We start from the raw sequence: 13216 nt of genomic DNA on the forward strand, positions 1-13216 counted from the left end.
CCCCGCGCCGCGCCGAGCCGCTCCGTCCCCGCCGCGCAGCCATGGCCGCCCCTCCGCCGCCGCCGCCGCCGCCGCCCCGCCGCCCGCTCGCCTAAGGCGCTGCCGGCCGCCGGGCGGGGGCCATGGCCAGCGCCGCCGAGACCCCCGGCAAGGCGGCCGAGTACCTGCAGGAGCTGACCCGGATCGTCGCGGCGCAGCAGGAGCTGCTGGCGCGCCGGCGGCGGCGCATCGAGGAGCTGGAGCGCCAAGTGGCGCGGCTGAGCCGCGAGAACGCCGGCCTGCTGGAGCGGCACCGGCGACACCTGGCCGCGTGCGCCCGCCGCCCCGACCCCGGCCCGCAGCCGCTCGGCGTCATCCCGGAGCTCGGTAGCCGCCGCGACAAGTAAGCGGGGACCGGGGACCGCGGGCGTGTCGGGGGTGCGCGAACTTCTTGGGGGGCTCTACTCGCTCCCCTCGGGGTCGGGCGGGGAGGCGGGCGGAGGCGGGCGGAGGCGGGGAGGGGGCCCGGCCGGAAGGCGCACCTGGGGACCCCCGAGCTGGGGCCGGACCTGGGGCGGGTGGGATTGGACTCCCCCAGGAAACCGGCTCCGCGGCGCTGCCAGGGCTCCCACCGGCTGGGCTCCGCAGACGGACCCCGGGGCTCGGTTGCGGGATCGGCCTCGCCACAGGGTGCTGTCCGTGCGCAGACCTGGGGCTCTGGGTAGCGCTGCTAGAACTCTTGACCCGGAGAACCCAGTGGGAAGGGGGCGCGGGAGGCGCAGATCCCGCCCTGGAGCGGGCCTGGGTCACTTGCGGGTCGCCGTGCCTCCGGGAAGATCCTGTGGTCCCTCTAGCCCGGGAAGCGCCGAGCTCTCCTCCCTCTAAACGCCTCAGTCTTTCCCTTCCAGGCTCGGGGTTAATACCCCGCTCGCCGCACCCTGGGATTACCCTAGCTATTTCGGACCAAGGATTAAGCGGGGGACAGGATGGGGGCGGGATTGCCCCGCCGCCCTGGCCCCCAGCGTCCCGGGCGAGCTCGTAGATCTCGGGCGGCAGCCCTTTCGCTTTCCGGGAGTGCCCAAGTCGGGTGCGGGGCTCCTCTCCGCAGAAGTCCGGGAGCCCATCTGGGGCGAGGCAGGGGGCACAGGGGGCTTCAGGTGACTCCAGGCTTGGGTTCCTGGGTGCGCTGAGCCTGTCTACGCTCGCTGTCCTTCTGTCTTCGGGACCACCGGCCACACTCCATGGTTTGAACCCCGCGTTAGAGGAGAAAAACACCGTGTGGTGGGGGAGGGATGGGGGGACTGGCCGTGGGCAGCTTCCTGAAGGTTTCCTCGGGGTTGGAGGGGGGATAGGCAGGGGTAATGGGGGAGGAGTTGATCCTGACTCCAGAATTCTGCTGGGGTGGGGGCGGGGGAGAGGGGGAGGAGCTCCTGATCCCGAGTCCAGGTACAGTCCTCTCAGACCTGGTGTCTGGCCCACCTTGTGGGACTATGCCAGGCTGTGGCCATGGGACAGAGGCTCCTGCCTGCTCCCCTGTGTCTTGCACCGGTTCTGGGCAGTGCTTCTGGGCTCTGGTGGGCTCTGAAGAAGGAGGGCTGTGAGGGTGAGGTGAGGGCGTGGGTCAGCCTCAGGGCTCTGTGGTGGCAGGCCCAGTGGCAAACTCCCGCTTTCTGTTTATCCGGAGAGGGAAGAGGGAAGCCTGTGGCTAGCTCCTCGCTGGTGTCACTGAGAGAAAGCAGAGACCAGGCTGCTACTTCTTGGTGCCCCACCCCTGGCTCTCTGGTGTCACTCCACCCCTCCCACAGTGGTTGTGTGTTACCTGGTGTTACGGGAAGGGTACTGAGCTCCTATCCCCCACACAGGGGCTGGAGGGAAAGCTGGGAGCTGCCCAGGTGAAGTCCTCAGCAGCTTGGGGATTCAACACAAGGGCAGGAATGCACGTTCCACTTTCCTAGGCAACAGTGACACATGCTGTTGGCAGATGCCTCCCAGCACGGTCCTGGGGAATGCATTCCTTTCTTCTCTTCAAAGTCACCTCTCTGGTGACCAAGTGTGGGGACGGGAGGATTCGGACTCACTGTGAGTCCCTCTTGCTACGCAGAATCCCCAGTGTCACATCTGGGTGGTGGCCTCAGAGTGGGGGTGAGCCAGGCATGTAGCCGTGGGGTTTATTTCGCAAGTTTCCAGCTCTGTCCCACTGGCTTCCCTTCACTGAGACACAACCGGGGACTGTGATGCCATCCCCTTTGAGAGGAACGGTGGCAGCACCACCACCAGCCAAGTTCTAGGTCAGGGGAGTGTCTCCAACTTGACGGTGCCCACCTCCTACCTGGGGATCTTGCTAAAATCCAGATTCTGACCAGCAGTCTGGGGCAGGCTCATAAACTCCTAAGAGATGTGGTTGTGCTGGCTGCCAGACCCCCCGTGATGAATGACACTGTGTGGTACCAGAATATTCACAGAACAGGGGGCTTGCTCAAGACGGAGCACACTGGGCCCATTTTCCAGCATCCACTTCATTTCCCTGCCTTTCAGGAGGGAGAATACTGGAGCCTCTCTCCTTTCATGGGAGACTCTTTGGGCTGGGGGTGGTGGTGGTATCGTACTTGCCATCTCAAATACTTGAGGTATAGGGGGAATGAGCTGAGGGCTCCTTTCCTGCACCTGGATTCACGGTGTCGGAGGCCATCTGTATCGCAAAGTGATTGATGCCCGGGGAGCATGGTTTAACCAGCCTCCTCGAGAGCAGCCAACTTTTATGAAGTGCCTACTGTATGCAGAGCCGTTAGTGATGTTCTCGGAGGGAGAAAAAGCAAGAGCAGAGAACAGAGGAAGAGAAAAACAGCTCTACGTGGAGAAAGGGACATGGGCAGACTTGGGTCTCCTGGCTGGCTCTGCACTTGCCAGCCAGTGACCGTGGGACAAGTCACGCTCCCCTCATGTAGACTCAGAGCTCTTTCTTAATGCACACAGGATGATCACAGCTGCCTCCCATACCTTCTCTGGTAGGTAAGGGAAGATAATGGGCATGGAAGAGACTGTGCACAGGCAGGAGCTGAGTAAACTTCTTTACAACTCGGTGAGACCTCCTGGGATCCAGACCTAAGGGTGAAGTTGGGGTTGGCCACCTGTGTTTGAGCCAGGCCACAGCATCGGGATTATTTCCTGCTTGGGCACCTGGCTCCACTTTCTCCCAGTGCTGGTGCCGCCTCCCACCAAGGACACTGCCAGGGTCGGCCTCTAGGCCCTCCTGCCTGCAGATGGGGGTCCTTGTAGGCAAGAGTGCGTTGAGCGTGGCAGGCTAAGGCAGGGCTGGCTAACCTTTTCTTAAGCAGCCGTCGGCTGCTCTAGCTCAAGTCAGGAGCCCCCTGCTACCATGGAGACAGGCTGTCCCCGAATATCCAGAAGGTGCAGTGTCCCTCCCCTCTTTCTGGGACACAGAGATGCAGGTGAAGGTCATTGACAGGGTTCATCCTGGGGCAATAGCGATCTTGTACCACCTCACCCAGGCACGGTAGAAACTTTCAAGCCCAGAACTTTAAGCCCTTTCTCCGAAGTCTTCTGCTGAAAGAGAACACTGAGTTTCTCAGCTCTTGGGCCAATAGGATGATAACAGGGAAGAAAGACAGCGGCTTTGGTTATGTTGGATTATTTAATTGATTTTTTCTGACATCAAAATTCATACCCAGTATTTAGTCGGCTACATCCTAATGATGTTTCCAGAACCACCCTCTCCCACTAGAGGTTCGGGCACATAATACATGCTCAATAGATATTTGTCGAGTGGATGAAGGCTAGTGGGATCGATTAGAACTGCTGTGTTTTCCTTCAGACAGTCAGCTTGAACTTGAGCAGGCACCACTGGTGTCTGAACCTGCAGAAATCTCTGGTTAGCCAGCGTGAGTGCACTCTGGCCCCACCCCCTGAAGGCCTCCCCATGTGCCCTGCACTGCTCTAGGGCTTCACATTCACCGGTTTACTGCATGGCCACGTACTGCATGGCCAGGTACAGCAGGACCAGTTGCTGCTCCCATTTTATGGATGTGTAGACTGAAGTTCAGGTCGTGTGACTTGCTCAGGCTTTCCTACCTACCCAGTAGTAACGCCAGGATTGGGACTCAGGTGATCTGGCTCTAGCCCCCTGTTCTAATCCACCACCAGCCACCCTTGCTGCAGCAGAAAGATCGGATGACCCTCCCCTCCCACCCCCGCCCCAGGATCCCGTGTGACTCCTGGCCTCCAGTGCCAGAGGAAGCCCAGTGTGCTTGGCTTTTGTCCTGTCATGTGGTATCCCGTGACCAAGTCCTGGTAGTCAGTATCCCCCGAGGTGGCAGTGAGAGGGGGCAAGGGTTCAAAGTCCACCCTTTCCAGCCTCTGATCTTCCAGAGTGTCCCAGCAGAAGGAAGACCCCCCCGCCCCCGCATGAGGTTGGAGAGAGGGCCCTGTGCAGCAGCCTCCCTAGCTTTCTCGTCCCCTCCAGCCCTCAAATGCTGTCACATCACTTGCAGAGGACGTTTTTCTGAAGCTTGGAGTCGGTGACTCACTCTGGGGGAGGTTTCCAGTGGTATTCAGTCTCTGTTGACTTACCAAACAAGCGCTCTCCTCAGGTCCGTGGTGACATTAACCGTGATGATGGTGGAGGCAGTTCGGAGGGGAGCTTAAGGGTGACCAGTGCCGAGGGGGTGGCAGGCAAGAAGTCAACGTCAGCTGTACTCAGGAGGGTCCTGGCAAGACGCCTCTGAGAGCGTTCTGTTCCTCAGAGTCACTGAAAGTACCCAGCCCGTGGTCCAGGCTCTGCACACCCGAGAGCCTGTGTCCCTGTCCCCTCGTCCCCCTTTTAGTCAGACTTGGGACCACGTACAGGCCAGGAGAAGCCTTGAGGGCTTTTTCCTGATCCGAGAGGGCAGTGGCAAAGGTGGCAGAGGGAGATGCTGCGTTCACAGTTTAGTGAAAGAATGTTCTTGTTCTCCCAGCCAAGATAAAGTGGAGTATCCAATGCCGGGGAGGGTGTCCCTTGGCCAGGACGGGCTGCGACATGCTCTGGGAGGCTGGTCCTGCTTGGACAAAATGTTTCCAACTCCCAGGGCCCAGAGCGAGCCGCTCCTGTTTTCTCAGCAGATGGTAGAATCCGCAGAGAGATGAGGAGAGTGCGTTTCTCTGAAGTTCTCTCCCAGCCGTCTGACAAGCTAAGCAAATGATTATTTTACAACCTGGAAAATAAATCAGGAAAAGCTTCTTTATCTGGCTTGGCTCGAGAGAAACAGGGAGGAGCCCTGAGTGTGAGATGAAGCCAGGACCTCCTCTTGCTCCCACCTCCGTGTCCACCTCTGCCCTCTGCCTTCTGACCTCCTGGAGGCTGCAGAGATCTTGGGGCCAGGCCAGAGTGAAGATGGGGGCGTGCCACCCTGGGAGTTTGGGGGCATCAGCCTTTTTTGTCGGCTGGGTGGCTACCTGTCAGCTCTTTCATCTCTGACAGTGTCCTGACAGCTGATGCTGATGGTGGTTTCTGTTCTTGTCTGTTTCTGCACGAAAGAGCATGGCTTTGCCTAACTTGGGAAGGGTACCGCTCAGAGCTTGTAAGGGTAAGCACCATCTGAGTAATTGCCATGGAGCCGCAGGAAACACACATACAGGCCGGGTGGGCAGCAAGAGCTGGACTGGGGCAGGTGCAGTGATCTAACTAAAATGGGGCAGAAGCCACACATATGGCCAGGCGGCAGTTCTGGGACCCACTTGTAACCTGGAAGTCCGCCCTGGGCCTCAAGTCTGCCACTCTGTGCCCAGGGCAGACCCAGGCCAAGCCAGGCTGCAACCACCCCAGCTGGGAGCCAAGCTGTGCTGGCTGGTGACATCTCCGAGTGGCCTTGGGAGTCTGAACCCTAGCCCCTCCGTAGGGCTCTCGTTTCCAGCAGGGTACACACGACCAGTTCTTAGAATTACTAAGTGCTTCCGTTGTAACAGGTGGAGAACTGCAGTCTTGAGGGTTTCAAATGCTTCCCCCATCCCAGCTGCCCTGGCCTTGCTCTGCGGGCCCTCCAGGCACTCGGTGACCAACACCTGGAGTTCAGCCCTGCCCTGGTGGCAGGTGGGTGCAATCCCTGCTGTCCTGCCTTGGCCACCTCCCAGTGGTTCAGGTTTTCCAAGTGAGGCAAAGCAAAGCCCTTGGCTTCCTGAGGCCAGTCTCACCCCACCCCACCTCCCTGCCATGTAAAGTGGGGAGGGCTGCTTCTGTTCAGGAAGATCGGAGTCAGGCGTTGTATAATAGGCCTGGCATTAGGGAACACAGTGAATGGTAGCTCCAGGGGCAGGAACAGCTAGGGTATTGAAAATGCTTTTGAGCCTTGTTTTCCCTAATTTTTGTTATGAAAATTTCCAAATATACAGAAAAATGTATACAAAGCACAATACCCTCTCCAGATCTACAATGTAAATTTTGCCCTAATTGCTGTATTGCCTGCCTGTCATCCATGAGGGTATTTGGAGCCATGTTCCATTTATGGAGCGCTTGTTGTATACCAGGAAATAGGCTGAGCACAGCATGGAGGCTATGCTATCTGCATGTCCTTTTATTCACTAACTGTTGAATCCTGGGGCAGCTCAGCCTTTTTTTTGCCCTTGATCTGCTTGGACACCCGTGGGGATGGATAGAGGCCTATAAAGAAGATTGCAGAGATACTGGGCCAGGATAGGAAGTGGGGTCAAGTGGTGTGCAGCCTCAGAGCAGGAAGCAGATGGCCACCCTTGGGTGTCAACAGGGGCTTCCTGGAGGAGGTGACATTTGAGCTAGGAGGAGGAGGCTGGTATCAACCTAGGAAATAGCACAGAAGAAAGAAGAGGTGAGAGGCGCCTGGCAGGTTTGGGGGTGGGAGTGGGAGGTGTTGTCAGTGGTCACACCAGGCCTGTGAGTGGGGACACTTGGGACAGGCGAGTTCCAGAAGATAGGGACCAGCCCAGGGCACTTGCTTAGTACCCAGATTTCAGCTAGGTCAGCGGTGGGGTTGGGGGTTGGGGGCTGGTGAACAAGACTGGCTCATTGCTCCCAAGCTGTGCTCTGTCCGAGCCCTGATTGTGAAATGCTTGGCTTTCCTTCTTGGAAGAGACAAGATTCACAGAAGGGCAGAACAGAAATTCTGGGTGTTTTGTTTTTTTTTTTTGCACCTCACCTTAGAACACTGATTATAGACAAAACGCACTGACAACTGAGCCCATTCCGGGGGCTGAGTGCAGATTCCTCCTCCCAGTGGTCTCCATTGACAGGCTTTCCCAATGACAGCTGTGAGCTGTTATTAGCCCATTTCGCAGACAGGAAAACTGAGGCTCCGAGAGGTGAATTGGGTTGCCTGCAATTACCCAGTGTCAGAGGTCACTTGGCACCCAGGGCTGCCCTCCATGAGAGGCCACGCAGTTCCCCACCGTGCTGTATAACTTCAAAGCTGCATGCTGCTTTGTGTCAACGCTTTACGAAACATGGGGCCATTTCCGGATCTGTGTGGGCCCCAGACAGCCCAGAATGAACTCCTGCACCATCGCCCACCCAGGACAGCTATGGCTCTTCCCTTTGGGTGTCAGAATGGGCACCTTGCTCTTGTGGTCACCTTGGAGGAATGACTTCACTGCCAGGGGCCCAGGTCTCTTTTTTGGCAGGATGATGATGGAGTGGTAGAGACCAGTGGATGTGCACGAGCAGGGGAAGGGATTCTGGGACTCCCAAAGCTGGCAGGTGCCACCCAGCCCATGCCAGGCATCCCACTTGGAATGCCCCCCACCCCCATCCAAATCTGTGGGCATTTGCCAGTCTGCTAGGAAGCTGGCCATGAAGCCACCTCGGGCCTTTTTCCAGGTGTCCATTCATCAGGACACACTGGGACACTTGGTCCTATGAGAGAGTTGGCACATGTGCCCCTCTTCTGGCTCTGACCCTCCCCACCCCCCAAATCTCTTCTTGATTTGAATGGGTCATTTGCTCTGTGTGCACCCTGTGTGCACCCCTGCCTGAAGAGTGTCAGGCCTCACAGAGAATCAGGGCACCTGGGCCTGGCCCTCCTCATCTGAACCACAGGGACTAGGGCATCCGAGGAGGGTGTCCTGGATTGGCAGGTCTGAAGGAGCCTCTCACGGTGGGTCATTTGGAACCTGCCTGCAATGTGTCTGATGTGGCAGGCCTTGATAATGAAGGTCTCTTAGTGCTCAAAGTGCTCTCCAGGCTGTATCTTACGTACTGTGACAGCTGCTGGAGACCCTGGCTGGGATGTCCTCTAGTCCAGAATGTAGACTATTTGAAGATAGGTTTTAGGAGTTTCTGGATAGCCTGAAATTGAATGTGAATGGGCTTTTGGCCATGTGGTCAGCTCAGATGTAAGATTCTGATGGGGCTAGGGCCTGGAGACCAAGCTCTTCTTCCTCACCCTTAGCATATAAAAGGCACCTCCATGAGCCTCAGCTTCGTTTTCTCTAACAGCGGACAGTGGCTCCAGGAGGACAGCTGGATCTCCCTTTTGGGGTTGTCCTGAGAGGGGAGCACACCTGGCGTGGTCGAGGCACAGTGAGGTGACAGGTGTGTCTGGAAGAGAGTGAGCAAGGGGACAGACAGCACAGCAAGGGAGAGGAGTGGGGTGGGGGATACATAGGGGGTGGGGGGGTGTGTAGGGCAAGCAGAGCTGGAGAGGTCCAGAGGGACCTTGGGAGACAGTGTTCCTGGGGTTGCTGCACAGAAGAGGGCCAGGACGGCACTCAGGTGTGGCCAGGACCCCTGTTCCTGGGGGGAGGCGGGAGCCAGTGAGAAGAAGGTCGCAGGAGATGCTACAGAACTTGGGATGTGGGGTGCCAGGAGCTTGGCCCGGGGTGCTGGTGGAGCTGAGCAGAAGCTCATGAGTTATGGATAAAAGGGACATGGTCCCATCCTATCCCCTTGCCCAACAACTCCCTATCCAGACGGGAAGGAGAGAGCATTGCTTACCCAGAAGGAAAGGCTCCAGATGGTGGAGTGCATGTGGGTCTTTGTTGCCTGCGGTGTTCTCGGACTAACAAGAGAGTGGGGGACCGGCTGATGTCCCTGGACCCTGCCTCTAGCTCCCCTCTCTCACTCACCCCTCTGGAGAAGCAGCCTGAGCAAGGATGCTCAGCTCCCCCAGGGCGGCTGGGGGTTCTAGAGGGCTCTTGGTCAGGAGTCACAGTCACACTCAGATGCTCCTGGTCAGGAGTCATGGTCATACTCAGACACAGTCAGGCAACGCACCATGGGGCCAGAACACTCCCTCCACCGCAGTCTGGCTGTGTTGCCTCTGGCCAGTCACTTAGCCTCTCTGTGCCTCCATGTTTTCACCTGTAAAATGGATTATAAAGCATTGCCTCCTTCAGAAAGGAACTGTGAGGGTTAAATCTGTAACACAGGTGAGCTGAGCACCCCTCCTCCCTGACAGTTTTTGCTGCTGTTGTCCCCTCTTTACTAGCTGGAGAAGAAATTTGACGTCAGAGAAAAGTCACGGGATTCAGAACTCAGTGACTGGGACTTGGCGTTTATCTCTGTATTGTCTGTCTGACTTCTGCATGTTTAATGTAGCTGATCGTGAATCCAGTGCATTTGTAAGATGTGCCATCATCATCCCTTCAACCTGCAGTTAAAGGGGGAGACGTACATTGTTTCAGTAGGATGGAGGACTCCCTACAAAAAGGCAGAGCCGTCTAGAATGTTCTGCCTGCTCCCCCTCTTCCCTGCCCCAGCCCATTATAAGCTCTCATCTCTGCCTAGACATCTCTTCCAGGCTCTGCTTTCACCCAGCAGAACCCCTCTAGACCTGGAGGTGTGTAAAATGCTCCACCAGCAAGGGGTGTGCGGGGAACTGACCACCCCGACTCGATGCCCACCCGTAGGCCAACCTGCTCCCTTCCTGGCACCTGTTGTGAGCCAGGCCCTGGGCGAAGGACTCAGAAGATGCTACCATGCTGGGGCCTCACCACTACCAGCTTTTTCTCATGTACCAGGTGATCCTGCAGGGCCGCAGTGAGGACCGAGTTAAACAGTGGGCGTCAAGGTGTTTTGAAAATCTTAACCCGTTGTATGAGGGGATGCCTCCTCACCCAGAGATGAAATGTAAGAGATTATTGTTGCCACCCTCCATCGATGACAAGTAATAGTTATGATAGCCGAGTGGTTTCTTATCAACCCTTGCTGCGGCTCTGTGAAATACTACTCTTGTGCCCATTGCACAGCTGGGGAAACAGAGGCACAGCAAGGCGAGGGAGGTAGGGAGAGTGGTGGTTTGAACAAGGATGACTCCAGCACATTCCCCTGAGAGCTGCCATCTAGCCCTATTTAGGGGGCTCTAAATTTCAGCCCACTGTGTTTTGAGAAGATACTTCATATGATTATTATGATTATAGTCTTTTTACATGAATTGAGACTAGTTTTTGGTTTTGTTTTTGGTTTTTGAGAGAGAGAGAGTGAGCAGGGGAAAGGGTGCACAGGGGAGGAGCGAGAGAGTCTCTCCGGCGGACCCCAGGCTAAGCGTGGAGCCTTACCCGGGGTTCCAAATCACGACCCTGAGATCATGGCCTGAGCCCACATCAAGAGTCATACACTCAACAGACTGAGCCATCCAGGTGCCCCAAACTCAGACTCATTTTAAAGTCTAAGTAAGATAGGATCTGTCCCGGAGAACGTTCCACGAACCCTGGAGAGGAATATGCACCGGCTCCTGGGAGATGGTCTGGGCCTGGCTGTCGGGTCTGGTTGGTTTCCAGTGTCCAAGTCCTCTGTCTCCTTGGTGACCCGCTGTCTGCTTGTTCTCCCTGTTATGGAAAGTGGGGCACCGATGCCTCCAGCTGTTCCTGTGGAACCACCCATTTCTCCCTTTATTGCTCTCCGTTTTTGCTTCATGGGTTTTGGGGTTCTATTGCTTGGTGCATGTGTATTAAGAAGTATTGTGTCTTCCTGAGGGCCCAACCCTTTTGTCCTTAGAAAACATCCTTCTTGGTCCACAGAAGCAGTCTTCATCTTCAAGTCCGTGTTTGGGGTCTGTGCCCCCCCCCCCCGCTCTCTTTGGCTTCCCAGTCGCGTGGTGTCCCCTTTTACATCCGTTCATGTTCATCCTCTCATGTCTTTGAATCTAAAGCAGGTCTCTCAGCACATGGTTGGATTTTGTGGTTTTAGTCCATTCTGCCAGTCTCCCCCTTTGGATTGGAGTGTTTAATCTACTTACCCGCCATATAATTGTTACTAAGGTAGGATTTCCATCGGCCACTTCGTTATTTACCTTCAATATGTTTTCTGTCTTTTTTTCTTCCTCTGTCCCCCTCTGACTACCTTCTTTTGTGTTAGAGAGATCTTGTCCAATGCAACATTTAAATACCCTTGTTGTTTTAGTACACAGGTGGTTTTTTTCGAGCATACGAAGGCCCATTTGAGAAATGGAACATCCCGCATGTCCTCTCCTCACCCAGAGAGAATGAAGGCAGGGGCAGGAACCAGACAAGAGTACGCTGGTCGGTTGTGGAGCCTGGAAGGGACGGGCCCCTGGGAGAAAACTGCCAAACAGGGAGACAGGGAGAGACCCGGGCTAACTGGGTGGGCACGGAGGATCCAGCCTAGAAGCACCCATGGGGACAGGGAGAATGAATTCTTTGTCTCTGGGATGCCTAGAAGAGGCCCTGGCTCAGGGTGGATTTTAATGAATGTGTGGAAGGAAAGAAGGATGGACAGATGGATGAACAGATGGACGGACTCAGTCGGTCTGCCAGTCAGTCTACAAACTCTGGTCCCCTGTGGCCATGTTAACAACTCACGGTCCTGAGACTCTGCAGGTCAAGACTTGGGCTGGGCTTCACTGCTTGCGTCTGCTTCTCTCTCTGCCAGTGGAAGTTACTCAGTGGTATTCACGTCCCAGTTGAGCTGGTCCGGAGTATCCAGCATGATTCCCAAATCCATCTGGGAACTTGCAGACAAGTCTGGAAGGCCGGGCACAGCTGGAGCTGCTGAGTGCATAGGTGGCTTCCCCAGCATGATGGGCTCTGGGAGTCAGTCTTCTTCCTTGGAGGTGCAGGGATCCCAGTGCCAGTGTTCCGAAAAGTCCGGGGGGAGCTGTGAGGCTTTGTGTGACTTGCCTCTGGGAGTCCTGGAAGCCATTTGGCCACTTCCTGCTGGTCTCAGTGGGAGAAGGAACAGGGGTCTGCTGCTGTCCTTCATCTGTCCCCTCGGGTTAGCTCAGGCCCTGCTATTGCTTCTCCACCCTGATGCTGGCACAAGTGTGTCTCGCAGCTTGCCCGCAGGCCGGGCCCACATTGTGCCTCGCTCTCAGCATGGAGTGTGCAGCCTGTCCCTCCCCATCGTGGTGACCTGTCTCTGTTGGGTAACTTAGCTGTGGCCATGTGTCCTGAGGGCCTTCTCATTCTATAGTGCATTTGGAGACTGGCTACGAGGAGCCTAGGATGTCCGTCCCCAGCGCTGCTACCTGGCCAGGGACAGGAGCAGGGGACCCAATCTGGCCACAGCCCCCCACCCAGTTCCTCGGCGAATGCTTGCCCACTCTTGCTAGCAGCCCTGTCACTCTGAGCTGTATTTTTAACTCCTGCCATATGGCAAAGCAGCCAAAACATCCAGGGAGGAGAGGGGGGTCTGGAGGAAATCATCACTGCTAATGGGTTTTGGATAACTGCAATCATTAAGAGTGTGGTGTTCTCATCCCTGCAGTGTTCCCCCAGCATCATGGGCCTCAGGAGCGCGGCATTCCTGCAAAGGGGAGCCTGTCGTCCATGCGGGCAGGTGGGGCTTCCCACAGATGTGCACTCCCGTCTTGCTGGGACCCTCAGGGGACACCCCGGCCAGGACTGTCACACACAGGCCTGACCCAGGTCCCTGGAAAGGACCCTCCAGAGTGTGCTGAGCCCTAAGCTGCTACTCGGGGAGCACGCAGGAGGTGGACACCCTCTCCCTCTTCTTTCCATTCCTTCCTGGGCCTGTCCCTCTCACCTCACACAGCTATTTCTCCTGCTTGGAAATCCGTCCTGGGTTGGGCGACCAGGTGGCTGCGTGTCCTCGGCACTGCCACCCACCACGGACCTCTGCTTTTGTCCCACCTCGGTGCCTTTGCCCATGCTGTTCGCTCTGCCTGGCATGCCCTTCCCATACCTCCATGCCGGCCTCATGACCTTTTCCTCTCAAAACTTTTCATGATTTTATACACTTTGGAATCAGGCCTCTCTTTAGGTTTCTCCTTGCAGGACTGGGTCCTCCAGGGGCCTC

The 13216-nt window shown here is 56.5% G+C and overlaps 1 protein-coding gene across 4 annotated transcripts in view; it reads left to right on the top strand.

Moving 5' to 3' along the window:
* The first annotated feature begins 107 nt into the window (after positions 1-107).
* The window catches only part of IQSEC1 (IQ motif and Sec7 domain ArfGEF 1), a 372084-nt gene continuing 358975 nt past the window's right edge, over positions 108-13216 (top strand). For all 4 annotated transcript variants that reach the window (XM_059390420.1, XM_059390414.1, XM_059390415.1 and 1 more), the window contains exon 1: positions 108-382. In XM_059390420.1, coding sequence (XP_059246403.1) covers positions 123-382 — 260 coding nt within the window. In that variant the 5' untranslated portion in view covers positions 108-122. The remainder of the gene's footprint in view (positions 383-13216) is intronic.

This window comes from Mustela nigripes, chromosome 2 (assembly GCF_022355385.1).
Source record: "Mustela nigripes isolate SB6536 chromosome 2, MUSNIG.SB6536, whole genome shotgun sequence".
Classification (NCBI taxonomy): Eukaryota; Metazoa; Chordata; class Mammalia; order Carnivora; family Mustelidae; genus Mustela; species Mustela nigripes.